Source organism: Panthera uncia, chromosome F1 (assembly GCF_023721935.1).
Source record: "Panthera uncia isolate 11264 chromosome F1, Puncia_PCG_1.0, whole genome shotgun sequence".
Taxonomy (NCBI): Eukaryota; Metazoa; Chordata; class Mammalia; order Carnivora; family Felidae; genus Panthera; species Panthera uncia.
Window position 1 is genome coordinate 52,225,363 of NC_064813.1, and position 13,259 is coordinate 52,238,621.

Sequence of the window (13,259 nt, forward strand, 5' to 3'; positions counted from 1 at the left end):
GGCCCTACTTACACTGCCTCTATTTCTCCACTTGCCCTTAGCAATATTCTGCCTGCAAAACTAATGTAGTTGAGACAAGGAGCAGGTGAAAACAAAGCTGGGATGAATTCAAGCCCAGCAGGTGAAAATGACCCCTTCTCTCCTGGCCACTCCCCTGTCTCATGTTCTACAATATGTGGTCTATAGATCTTCTTCAAGGGAACCAACTGGAACACTCAGTCACATGCAGATTGATAAAATCTAACCCCATATACAGACTCTTATGGGCGGTGGGGGGGGACTCAACAATGTGCATTTTATAAGCAATCCAGGAATCACTTTATGACCAACAGAGCTGAAAATCACTCATTATTACTACCAGCTACAGAAGAGAAAGAAAAATGAGAGACAGATCTTTATTATGCTACCCAATTTCTTTAGGTAGAAGACTAGAGTCTACTGCATCTGAGGACTGAACCAATTTTAGTAGCAAAAGGTATATTATTAGTTGCACCATAAATTAAAATGCCTTTCATTTATTTTTCTACACAAATTTAGATTTATTTGGGTAATCTGAAAGATGATTATTATTGGTTCTTCCACTAAAATACAGTGTATAATAAATATTATTAATTTTTAGTATTTATTATTCTAAAGAAAGAATATATAACTCTTAGGCTTTAGCTCAATGCAACGCAGCAACAAAACTGAGAAAATAGTTTCGGTGTACCAATTATAGCCCTAACACTAATGCCAGATGCTAGACTAATTATGCAGATAATCAAGTTTATATGTTTAATATCATAAGGAAAAAAAGAAAAAAAAATATTGTATATGTGCAAATTCTTGAATCCATTCATTCTTGACATAATTTCAAATCGAATTGTGAAGTCACTTTCTGAACAGCCCTGGGTTTGAAGGGAAATGCCAGGGCTGTCTCTCTGGGAAGCAACTTCGCATGTTAACAGGGCTGGAGGGAAAATCAGCAAAAGCTACCAGAGTTAATTGGAGCCCTTTGCAACAAGTCTAAAGATACACTGGAGTGATAACTGCAGGGCTTTCTACCCTGAGGCTCCATCTGAGGATATGAACTTTCAAGAACTCCCTGCTCTGAACCCTGGCCTTCGGAGGGCACAGAATCCAGACCTGGTGGCCCAAAGGGGCCCATTTGCTCCTGAGTGGGGCTGTTAACCCTTGGACTCTGCACCACTACTGGGATTTATCTCATTTAATCCTCTGGTAGCCAAATTCATGAATGGTAAATATTCTGTCCCACTATTCTATCCTTCCAGTTCTCGTAGTTAATATTCATTTTTTCCCTCTCTCTCTTGCTTTCTGCATTTTGTCAGCGTGACTGTCATTTCCCGCTTCTTCCCAATGCTCGGCACTTAAGTTTTGTTGTCCTGTGATTTTCCTTTGCTAATTTTACCTACTTAATTTTAATACTTTATCATCTTTATCTAGACATTTGCCTTTTTTGGGTCCTATATTTTCAAGTTTCAGTTGGGAGATAGAAGTTGCCATAAGCATGTCTGGGTAAAATTGAGACTTGATCTCAATCCTCCCCTTAACAGTGTTCCCTAGTACTGGCTGTACAACAGAATTTCCTATAGACACTTTAAAGATATCAATGTCCAGCCTGCGTTCTAAGCAAACAAAAAAATCAGACTCTTTGCAGGTGGAGTCTGGGCATCAGTAGTTTTTAAAGCTCCCTGGGCAGCTCAGTGGCACCCATGGTTGAGAATCACAGCCTTATAAGAATACCAATGAAATGACCAAAGATTTAGAAATACCTGGAAGGATACAAGGCCAAGACAAATTGACTACTTGAAGGATAGCCCAGGGCAAACCGAATCCCCAGCTGGGTACAAAATGCCCACAGCATCAGCCCTTCTTCTTTACCAAATACTGGGAAGAAGCATGTTGAGATTTGCTTATTGCCGTGAGTCTAGAGCAATTTTACCTCAATTGACCTGGCAAAATCCCAGCGAAGGTTTTTATTGACAAAAATTAAGTGCCTACTTGGGTGACTTGAAAATGATTGAATTTTCCTGAGCAAACACTCAATCTGAAGGTACATTTAGGGTTGGGGCAAGTGATCCATGGACATGGAGGTCAGGGTGCATTTAGCCAACGAGAAGAACATCTGTGACTCAAGAGGAAGAAGAGAGCACAGAACTCCAACTACAGACTATTATGATCTGGGGCATACTTAATTCAGGAAACCTGTATAATTTTTATACTACTAATAAGACCTAAAAGGACTTGGAGTCCATTAAGCCAAAGATGGAAGATAAGTGGTAAACAACAGTAATGAAAACTGAGAATACTGAGAGGCAGGCAGAAGACAAGGTGAGCTGGATGAGAGGAGAAATAAATGCAAATCATATCAAAGACTGAAATAGAAAAATTTTAAGATCACCTTAGAAGGATCAGAAAGCAGAATCAATAACAAAAACTCAGAATATGAAAAGGGAAACAATTATGAAGCAATAACTTAGAATTCAGAGACCAAGTAATATAAAGATAATGATTAATTTGTTGAACATTCACTATGTGCCAGAGCAAAATATTCTATATAAGTAATTCATGTTTTATCTTTACAACACTTCCATAACACAGAAGTTTTTATACCCAGTTTATATGTGAGGAAACTCTGATATAGGGATATGTTATTTAATGTGCCTGGATCATACCACTAACAAGTGACAGGGCTGGAATTTGAACGTAGATTGATTTGACTCTACAAAGCTGTGTGTCTGGACTTCTCAAATAGGAGGACCAACTTGGAAGAGACACACAATATTGAAAGCTGGCATTTTTTACCAGAAGTAATAGGGACATATAAAACAGCAAACTTTCCAAGCTGAAGAAGGATCCACGAATAAGAGAGCTGGCTATATAATAGCAAGAAATACATGAAAAGTGGTGAACACATTTTATAACTTAATTGGTAAAGAACCGTATGTGAACCAGTAAAGCTAAATTGCCTTGTGCATCCAGTAATCGGCATTGTTTCATGCAAAGAAATATCACTTTAACAGCCAAAAGTAAACATTAAAATCTCACCAAAAGTCACCTCAGAAATGCAAAAGGGGGATTATTTAAGATCAATAACAAAACTGATCTTCCTCTCTTGATACGTTATTATCTCAACCAACTGGCAAAGCAGCCATCACTGTCCAAACTCCACACCCCTCATATTTACACCAAATCCATCCTTCGCTCTCTACTTTCTTACGCCTCTGTTCTCACTTTCTAGCACCCTTTTCTCTTTACCATTAAATGCTCCATAATCTTGAAGATTACTTCCTACATGCATCCTTGCGTGTTCATTTCACAATTGTGAAATATATATTTCACAGATATAACTTTAAAACTCCTTGATGGGGAAAAAAAAAAGTTAAAGAATTCTTAGTCCACACAGGCAAGAACAAAAAAATAAAAGAATAGTTTGAAAAGTCATTAAAAAATAACAAATAAAACTGGAAAGCATGATATATAATGGCAGAAGAGCCATTACATAAATTATAAAAATAAATGTGAATGAGTTAAACTTAATTCAATTTCAAATTGAATATAAAACTCAATCAAACTAATTCTATTTTAGAGATATGCCTAAAACAATGTGGCTTTGAACATTAAAATATAAATAACTAATGTAAGGTAATGTAAGAAAAGAGCACAGAACTCCAACTACTGACTAATATGCTCTGGGTCAGACTTAATTCAGGAAACCTGTATAATTTTTAAATCATCAGTTTTGTGCTCCTAATAAGACCTAAAAGAACTTGGAAAGGAAAGGAAAGGAAATTACAAAGAAAAAAGAAAGTTTCTAAAAGAGAAATTAACAAAACTGTATTGATAGCTGAGACTTTTTCCTTAGTTTTTTTACAGATTGGGTATATAAAAATAAATAACAATTGGTCAGTGGCTCTCCAATTTTATTTTCTCTGTACACCATTCACATGACTGACATGCCCTTTAGTAACACCCTATAATATACGGTACTGGTTTCAATCTGGGGAGGGGGTGTATTATTCTCCATGGGAATATCCTTCAGAATCTTGGGAGAGGCTGGTATTTTTTTTTTTTTTAGATTTTTTTTAAAGTTTATTTATTTTGAGAGGGGGCAGGAAAAAGCAGAGAGAGAGGGAGAGAGAATCCCAAGCAGGCTCTGTACTGTCAGCATAGAGCCTGATGCAGGGCTCAATCTCGTAAGAACCATGAGATCATGACCTGTGCAGAAATCAAGAGTCAGATGCCTAACCAACTGAGCCACCCAGGCGCCTCAAGCTGGTATAATTTGTAAATTTCTGTCCCTAGTTTCTGATTTGATTTTACTTCAGATTTCGAATTGCTAACTCAGAGAATCTGCATTATATATTATCAATATGGTATATCTAATATAAACAAATATTAGTCTACCCTGAATGGAGATTATGGGTTTCTTTTTCAAATTTTCAACAGAAAATTAATGAAAAGTTTTTTCAATATTATATTTACTACAGAAAATGTTTTTTCATCTTCACATAATAATGCAAAAAAAAGGAAAAGAAAAATGAGAAGTGATGAGGGTTGCAACATATAAGACAAACATGAGTATAATATTCTTCATATGGAAAGAGATATTTTATTTTATTTTATTTTATTTTATTTTATTTTATTTTATTATTTGAGAGAGAGAGAGAGAGAGCGAGAGAGAGCACGCACGAACAGGGGTAGAGGAGGGGGACGACGATGACGAGGAGAGAGAGCGAGAGAGAGCGAGAGAGAGCGAGAGAGAGAGAGAATGAATCCCAAGCAGGCTCCATGCTCAGCATGGAACCTGACACAGGTTTCAATCCCATGACCCTGGGATGGTGAACTGATCCAAAATCAAGAGTCAGACACTCAACCGACAGAGCCACCCAGGCGCCTCTAAGAAGATATTTTAAATTAATGGGTAAAATGTGAGGCTTCCAATAGAAACACTGACAATGAAACTTGCTAGGAATGACATAAAGGAGGTATATATGACCAATAAGCACTGAAAATACTTAATGTCTCTAGCAATCAAATAAATCAAATTAAAACCATATTCTGATATATTTTGAAAAATTGCAAAGTTTTTAGCTCTAAAACTTACTCAACCAGGATGAAATGAAACATACACTCTTGTGCTGTGCTTATTAGTGTAAGTATATATTTTTACAGCCTTTTTGGAAGCATACAAATAACTGTTCTTTGTTGAGAAATTATTATATGTTAAGCATTATACTATACACTTAAAAAATATCTGATAACTAACACTTATACAGTGCAATCTATGTATCAAGTGCTGCCCTGTGTACTTTACATACACATAGATCCACGTGATCCTTACAGCTATCTCATAAAGTAGATAGTTATTTCATTACCATTTATTTATAGGAAGTCAGAAGTAGACAGGTGTTAACTGATTTGTATAAGTTTATACGGCTAAAAAGCATTACAGCTAGAATATCAGACACTTAATATTTTTGATATTCTCCCAAGGTAAATATTATTCTCTCACTTCATAGGTTAAGACATAAAAGAAAGATCCAGGAGGACACATAACTTCCTCAAAGTTCAGGAAGGTTAGGTAGCAGAGTTTTGTATCAACATCTACTTGACTCTAAGGTACAAGAGTATATAATGTTTTAAGAGCCTTTCATCCAGTTGTTCCGTTTTGAGAGATTTATCCTACCATTATTGTCAGGAATTACTTCAAAGGTTGACATATGGACTTTTTTATGTTTATTTATTTTTGAGAGAGAGAGAGAGAGAGAGAGAGAGAGCAAGAGTGGGGAGGTGCAGAGAGAGAGGGAGACAGAGAATCCCAAGCAGTCTCCATGCTGTCAGCACAAAGCCCAATGCAGGGTTCGAACTCACAAACTGTGAGATCATGACCTTAGCTGAAACCAAGAGTCAGACACTCACCCAACTAAACCACCCAAGTGCCGCAGGACTTTTTAAAAAATCATATTAATTATAACAGCAAAAGTTGAAAGCCCAGCAAAGGAGGAGGGACTGAGACAAAACGAGATTGGGAGAGGGGCAGTGGAAAGCAGCTGAGGCATTCTGAGGAGAGGGACATGATGTCTGGTTGCTTTGTGGCATGGACTGATGGTCAGTGAGAAAGAAAAGGGTTGCGGTTGTCCAGGTAAGAAGAGATTGTAGTGGTTTGGATTGGACAGTAGATAGGAGAAGACAGATGAATTTAACACAGTTTGGAAAATGGATCAATAAACATAGATATGAGGCATGAAGACGATATGAAATGCTGAGAAAAATTCTCAAGCTTGATTAACTACGTGTCTGGAGGTGTCATTTATTTATGCTGGGAATGCAGGAGGAGTAAGAGTTCGGGTTTGGATATGGTCAATTTAGAGATTATGAGACATCTGTTAGAAACGTCCATCTTTCTAAGTGCCTGGTGAGCACACACATTTGGATATCTAGGTGGGAAATGGACTGTGAGTCAGTAGCATCTATATGGTATTTGGTACTGTGGGAATTGATGAGTTTCCTGGAGGAAGAATGTAGAAAAAAAGAAAGAGAATGAAAGATTCCAGGTCTAAATCCTGAGGTTCTCCAAAATGTAGAGACAAGCTTCAGAAGGAGTAAGGACACCAAAAAAAGGGGGGCTGAGAATCCGGTTGGAAAATGGAAGAGTCATTGAAGCAAAGAAATATTTCAATAAATGATGAGAAATCTACTGTGTAAAATGATGTTGAGCAGTTGAGACCAGGATTGTAAAGGGTCCTTTAGCTAGGTAAATATGGAAGTTGTTGGTGTCTTTTGCAAGGCAAGTGAGCAGAAGCCACATAAAGTGAAGAAACAAATGGGTACAACATCCATAAATACTTCTTGCTAAAAGCAAGTTTGAGAAGAAGAGAGAGGGGGCCATAGCTGGAAAGGAATTTAAATAAAAGGAAGGCTTTTAATAATGGGTTTAAGGCTGCTTGCTTATGTTTAACAACAGGAGATGATAGATTTTGAGTGATTCTGGGAAAAATCCATCTGGGCACTGGTTCTCCAACTTTGGCACATCAGAGTCAGGTAAGGGGGGCTTATGAAAACCAAGGATTGCTGAGCTCTGCCTCCAGAGTTGCTGAGTGAGCACGTATGGGAAACCTGGAGAAGTTGCATTCATAACAAAGTCCCAGGTGATGCTGCCGATGTTAGTCCTGGGGGCCACACTTTGTGAATCACTATAGTGAAGAGAGAGGTTATAAATATGACTGAGAGGAAGAGAAGCTACCAGTCACATCTCTGAAAAGGCAGTAAGAATTGGGGTCCAGAGGACTTCTGAAGATTTTATCTTTGAGGGGATAAGGAAAGCTTGGTAAAAACAGAAAAGAAAAAAGAGAGAGAAAAGTAAAAAATAAAGGTAATACAAACAGCAAATGCCTAGATTACGCCAAAAACAATTTTAAGTGTTTTGGCAAACATTAATGCATTTAACCCCTAATAACAACACTATTGCTCAGAAAAATGCAATTAATATATATGTTTGCTAGTAAGATAGTGACAGAAATCCTATATGATAGATTCTGTTTCTTCTCTGGTGTCTATGATAATCTAATACATAAGCCCCTCAGCTGAGTGGGAAGAGGAAGGGAGGTTAGCATTTAGATTGTTTGGAAAAATCTAAAATATTTAATGAGAATAGAAGAAGGAGCTTATTATAGAAATATAGTAGGATTGGCATCATTACTGAGTGCCCATTTGAAAATGAGGACCAAGAATTTGTAGTGACAAACTGCTCATTTTTGTTGTTGTTGTTTGTTTTTTGCTCCCACCCCCACCCCCACCCCAGCCCACTTAGCCTCAATGTGCAACCTGGGCAAAGGCAATCTACGGGCTTAATCGGGTTGGATTTTACCAGGTAGGTAAAGTAGGAAAAAAGGAACTAGAAGATGTGAAGTTGTGCATAATTGCTCACATATTTGGGTTGTAGTTTCTAAAAAAATCTAAAGAAGGAAGTAAAAGGCTAGAAGAGGGTTACCAACAGATATTGAAAGATAATTTAAGTGACTCTGAAATCCATATCGTTTTTCAAGTTTGAAAATTCTTTGACAGAGGAGACATTTTTTTCTATCAAATTTGTTGATGCATTTTACTTTTTTTGGCCAAAGGCTGAAATTTGACGTTCCATTTAAATGTGCTTTAACATTTCACGAAGCTAAAAACTGCTGTCTTACTACATGTGCACGCATTTGAGTACGGGGCACGCGTGTGATGTGTACGAGCACTTCCCCCTCCAATCGTTCTGCGTGGCATAGCGCCCTGTGAGTAATTGATTCACTGGTTTGCCAGTCAAACTGCTGGTGCTCTCATCCTCTTCTACCTTGACATAATTAGGTTTAATCAACAATTTTCCAATAAATAATGGTGCTGTGAACTTTGGCTAGTCCCAAAGAGTAAATTTTTGCATGGTGAGATAGGTAAGCTGGTTCCACATGTATACATAAGACATCTAAATGATGTCTATGGAGTGTTTAAGGACTAGAGCCCCCTGTGACCTTATCTTTTAGGGAGGACAGGGTATCAACCTTGTGATGAAGCTATCCATAAGAGCCCAGAACATTGTCGGATTATCCTCCTCATCCTAGGTAGATATAAGCTTCCATTTCATTAGATGGTTCTGGCTGTTTTTAACCAGGAAAAATATACGAATAACTCATGTTTTGGGGGAAAAATTCTTGAATGATGTTATTAAAAATCAAAACAAAAAGAAAATTAATAAAATCTACTCCCTACGGAATCACCCTTACCTGTGAGGGTGCTGGTATTAACAAACTCGGAACTGGCAGAGGGCATGCGGGGTGAACGGGGGTCATCCTCACTGTAGGCCCGCAGAATGTACTTCTCAATTACACCTCTAACCACAAAAGGTTCATCCCAGGTCACCTCAGTGCTATATCCGTTTATGCTGCGGACTCTTGAGGGAGTTGGCACACTTTGTGGAGCTGTGAAAGAATAAAAGAGAAAACAGAGAAATGGCCATTCTGAGAAGACTATCGCCCCTATTCTTCACTTTTAATGGCTGCAGTAAATCAGACTCAACCATTAGCATAAATACAATTTATTAGAGTTGTAACTTTTCAGCATTGATTTAATATGACTGCACATCTTGAGCCATTCAGTTTAAGCGATATTTCAAAACCATCAAAACTCCATCGACATAACGTTCTTTCGAGGGTAGTCCAGGTTTTCCAAAAACATTTAATGTACCAGACATGTTTTAAACATCACTCATAAAGAAGGAGGTGGATGGTAGGCAGAGAACAAGTTCAAACAATATAATGATGTACCCCTTTGAAGCAAGATAATTAGACTGTTATTATACATCGTGGTTTGACACTTTTATATCTTCAATGTATTAGCCAAAAAATATCACAAATGTGATTGTATTGTACTTGGATGTCTGATCTAATTTTCCACATTCAATTGTTTTTCAAATTAATTTTGAAAAAGCAAAATTCTATCAGATATGATATACAGGATACATTCCTAATTGCATTTTAGGGGGTAGAGGAGCTGGCACCCTTGAGATTATACAAAATCATTTTCAGAATGTTCAAAGTGTTTTCTTCCATGTATCTCAAAAAAAAAAAAAAAGGAACACAAAATGGGGATGTTTAAAGGAACTGCAACACCGCACTCACAAGCTGGGTCCCCTAATTTTAGAAATCCATAACCTTTAACTATTTATTAGCTATTTTTCCAGTTCTGATCAGTAACAACTTCATCACTGATGAAAAAACTGCTCTGGGAACACTGAGAAAAAACCCAAGGAACTCCATGGCAGGATGATGGATGAGAGGCCCGCTCTAGCTGCCCGTGGACTCCTGAGCCCTGTCGATGGAGGATCATTCTGGTTTTCCCACATCAAATATCCTCCCTCTCTGACTTTCCTGTTCAGACCAATAAAACAGGACAGCTTCAAGGGAAACAGCTTCAAGGGAGAGAAGCACAGAGGTGGAGAACCACTGTCTGTGCAGTTAAAACACCACGGGCACCTATAGAAAACACACAGGCCACACAATCAACATGCAAGCAAAGGGACAACGGGAGTGATGTTGATTTTATTAGTTCTGAAATGTGGTACAGGGCAAAGTACGGTGCCGTCTAACAGATGGCCTTCTCATAAGGGACAGAGCAAAACTGACTCAAAAATAATTAAATAGTGCAATTATTCTCCAACCCTTGGGAGCATGTAGCTGCTCAGTGTTGTGGTCAGATTATAAATATGAATTTATAGCATAAGACTTTGTGGTCAGATCATTGCTATAAATTCAGAGCTCTATTTGCATGCTCTCTCTGTGGTACTCAAAATGGGCACTATTATGCCATGTAAGCAAGGCACTTTCTAGATACCTATTTACGTTGCTGACTTAGACTGAAAGCCGGCTTTAGAGTGTATTTGTTAACAAAGCAGAAGAGGTGAACTAGGGGCAGAGGACAGGCCAGTAACAAATGAATATTTTATATCAGAGCTTTCTCCAAGCTCTGAAGTTGAAAAGGATTTTAAGAGACTATTCGGCTCATTGTCTTGCCTATAAATAGATGATAATTTAAATCACCTTGGAAAAGTGTCAGGTTGTCCTCTTCTGGAAAATCTGTAGGCAAAGAGCTTTGAAAATTATTCTTAGTAGCCCATCTCAGTATTTAGTTATCCTAGACTAAGAAGATTTCTCAAAAGGTGTCTGGGTTAGTAGCCCATGGTTAATAATAAGTATGAGAGAACGTCTTGGTGAAAAACACACCTTTAGACAAACGGGGAGTTGTTAAGGATAAACTTCCTTCAAGAGACATAAATGGCAGTCTTACAGACATTTATTTGACTCTCTGACCAATATTTGACTCACAATGGTAAAAGCCCACTGCCTCGCAAAACTTTTTGCAATGAATGCCTTCCTGTGATGGTATCATGTGAAAAGACGTTGTGGTCACTGTGAGAAGTACAAAGCACTTATAAGTCGGTTGTCTGAGATTTGATCTAATATATTCTATCTTCTGGGGTTTTTCCCCCCTCTAACTCAAACAATTTGGACCCAACAGCAGTTTCTATCCTGGGAGAGTCATTCTAAGATCCTAATAGTCACCAACATGGCAAACATCTGTCATGATGTGATAAAAGACATATCTGCTTCCAACTGGGTTCGGGTTGCAAATGTACCCTCTGCAGGAGAGAGGTGAGGGGGTGCCACTCCTACCCATGGCAATTAATCCTGACGTTAGCTCCTTGGGTTCTATGCAGTCTGTAAGTTTCCTGTCCATAGATATGTCACTACAGATACAGGCCTATTAGATCCTTAAGACAACTTGAACCTCCTCCCTTCTGCATCGGAAGAGGAAAGAATCAAGCCTGAGCAAACACTTACTAAATGACTGAAAAATCAAAAGCACTGACCTCCTAAGCATCTTAGCCATTGACATTTGTAAACCAAGGCATGTTCTTTCATAAGATTACAAACATACTACTTGCTTCAGGATAATAGTCTCTTCTTTTTCTTTTTTTAAATTTTTTTTAATGTTTATTTATTTTTGAGACACAGAGAGACAGAGCATGAATGGGGGAGGGTCAGAGAGAGAGGGAGACACAGAATCTGAAACAGGCTCCAGGCTCTGAGGTCAGCACAGAGCCCGACGCGGGGCTCGAACTCACGGACCATGAGATCGTGACCTGAGCCGAAGTCGGACGCTCAACCGACTGAGCCACCCAGGCGCCCCTCTTCTTTTTCTTACATGCACAAACATGTATGCACAGAGATGTGCACGTGTGTGCACATACACATTTTAACATAAAATTTACCTGCTCCTGTTGTACGTCCCCGACTCCAATCACTGTACACAGAACCTCCTTCGTGAGAGGCTATCACTCGATACAGGTATTCTTAAATGGAAATAAGAAGTAGACACATGAAAATATTACTCATCTGGACTAGTAGTGGGCTGGCAGGGAGGGAAGAGGCGACAAGTGGGAGACATGTAACATTTAATTTAGAGCACGTCCACATTACCTGTAAAAGGCTGGAGACCACTATCGTAAACACTCTGCTCTTTTCCCCGGTAAACCAGGATGGAGTCATTTCCCCTGCAGTTACCAACGCTGTCAGTTGATAGGCATCCATCCAGATTGACTCTGACAGCACCGCTGGACACAGATGCCAAGTTAACGACAGCACCCCGTGCAAATTTAACATCCTTCATGCAACCACCGAAACCTAGCAAATAGTAAGGGATTAATATCACATAAAAGGCTTGAGTCATTAATTACCAATCATTTCTGTCCTCTGCAGGATTACGTTTTGATGAGGTGTGGGGGTTGCTGTAGATACAATTCTTTAAACTTTTGAGTCTCATTTGGGAAATCCTTTATGCCTCCTTCTGCTTTTTACCAGGCTAAGTTGTCACGAGAAAGTATTTATATTTATCTTGAAAAAATATAAAGCTGCTAATTATAACTGAATATATTCAATTGAAAGTATTTCTTATACTTCTTTAGGCCCACATTTTCTCATTCTCTTTATTCTTTTGAAATAAAATTTCGGCAATTAGACCTTATGGTACAGGGCTAGCCACATGTCCAATTCTGGAAAATTCAGTTACATATATAAGGCACTGTTTAAGCAACAAAAGTAGTATTTGAAGGAGCACAATTATTTTAACAAGCTCCCTGGGGGAAAATACCCTTTGAGGATTGTTAGGCAAGATAGCAAGAGGGAGAATATCGTTTCAGTATGTTCTGAAATGCTAAGATACTGATATGAATTCTGTTAGAATCTTTCCAGAGTTAGAAAACTAAATCCCAGTTACAGCATACAGAGGAGCTATTACTATGCTCTACTATCGTCACAGCGTTCCACAATTTTGACTACACACAATGGTCACTGCTTTTATATTCACGTTAGCACCACAGAGAGCAAATTCAGCTCTGGCAACGGCAACATCCGGAGGTTTCTCGGAATATGTGTTCTACCCAGTTGGCTCTCTGTGTTGATAGCAGACAGCCCGATCTGAGGCTCGAATTCATGAACCGTGAGATCATGACCTGAGCCAAAGTCAGACGCTTAACCAAATGAGCCACCCAGGTACCCCACTACCCAGTTGACTTTAGAACGACCACAGTGCAGTGTAGTTCTGTGAAGTTTAACAGGAAATGTGGAAGGAATAGATTAGGAGTATGCACTGGTTTTTTGTGTTAGAGAACCACAGGGCATCCAGTCAGCCAGGGAGTAGCAATGGCTTTGCATTACATGCTATTT

The 13,259-nt window shown here is 38.6% G+C and overlaps 1 protein-coding gene across 1 annotated transcript in view; it reads right to left on the reverse strand.

The window, feature by feature from the left end:
- USH2A (usherin) overlaps positions 1 to 13,259 on the reverse strand; it is a 733,950-nt gene that overhangs the window by 408,553 nt on the left and 312,138 nt on the right. The window contains exons 27-29 of the mRNA XM_049634559.1: positions 12,015 to 12,218; positions 11,807 to 11,887; positions 8,763 to 8,957 (exon numbers count right to left, since the gene is read on the reverse strand). Coding sequence (XP_049490516.1) covers positions 8,763 to 8,957; positions 11,807 to 11,887; positions 12,015 to 12,218 — 480 coding nt within the window. The remainder of the gene's footprint in view (positions 1 to 8,762; positions 8,958 to 11,806; positions 11,888 to 12,014; positions 12,219 to 13,259) is intronic.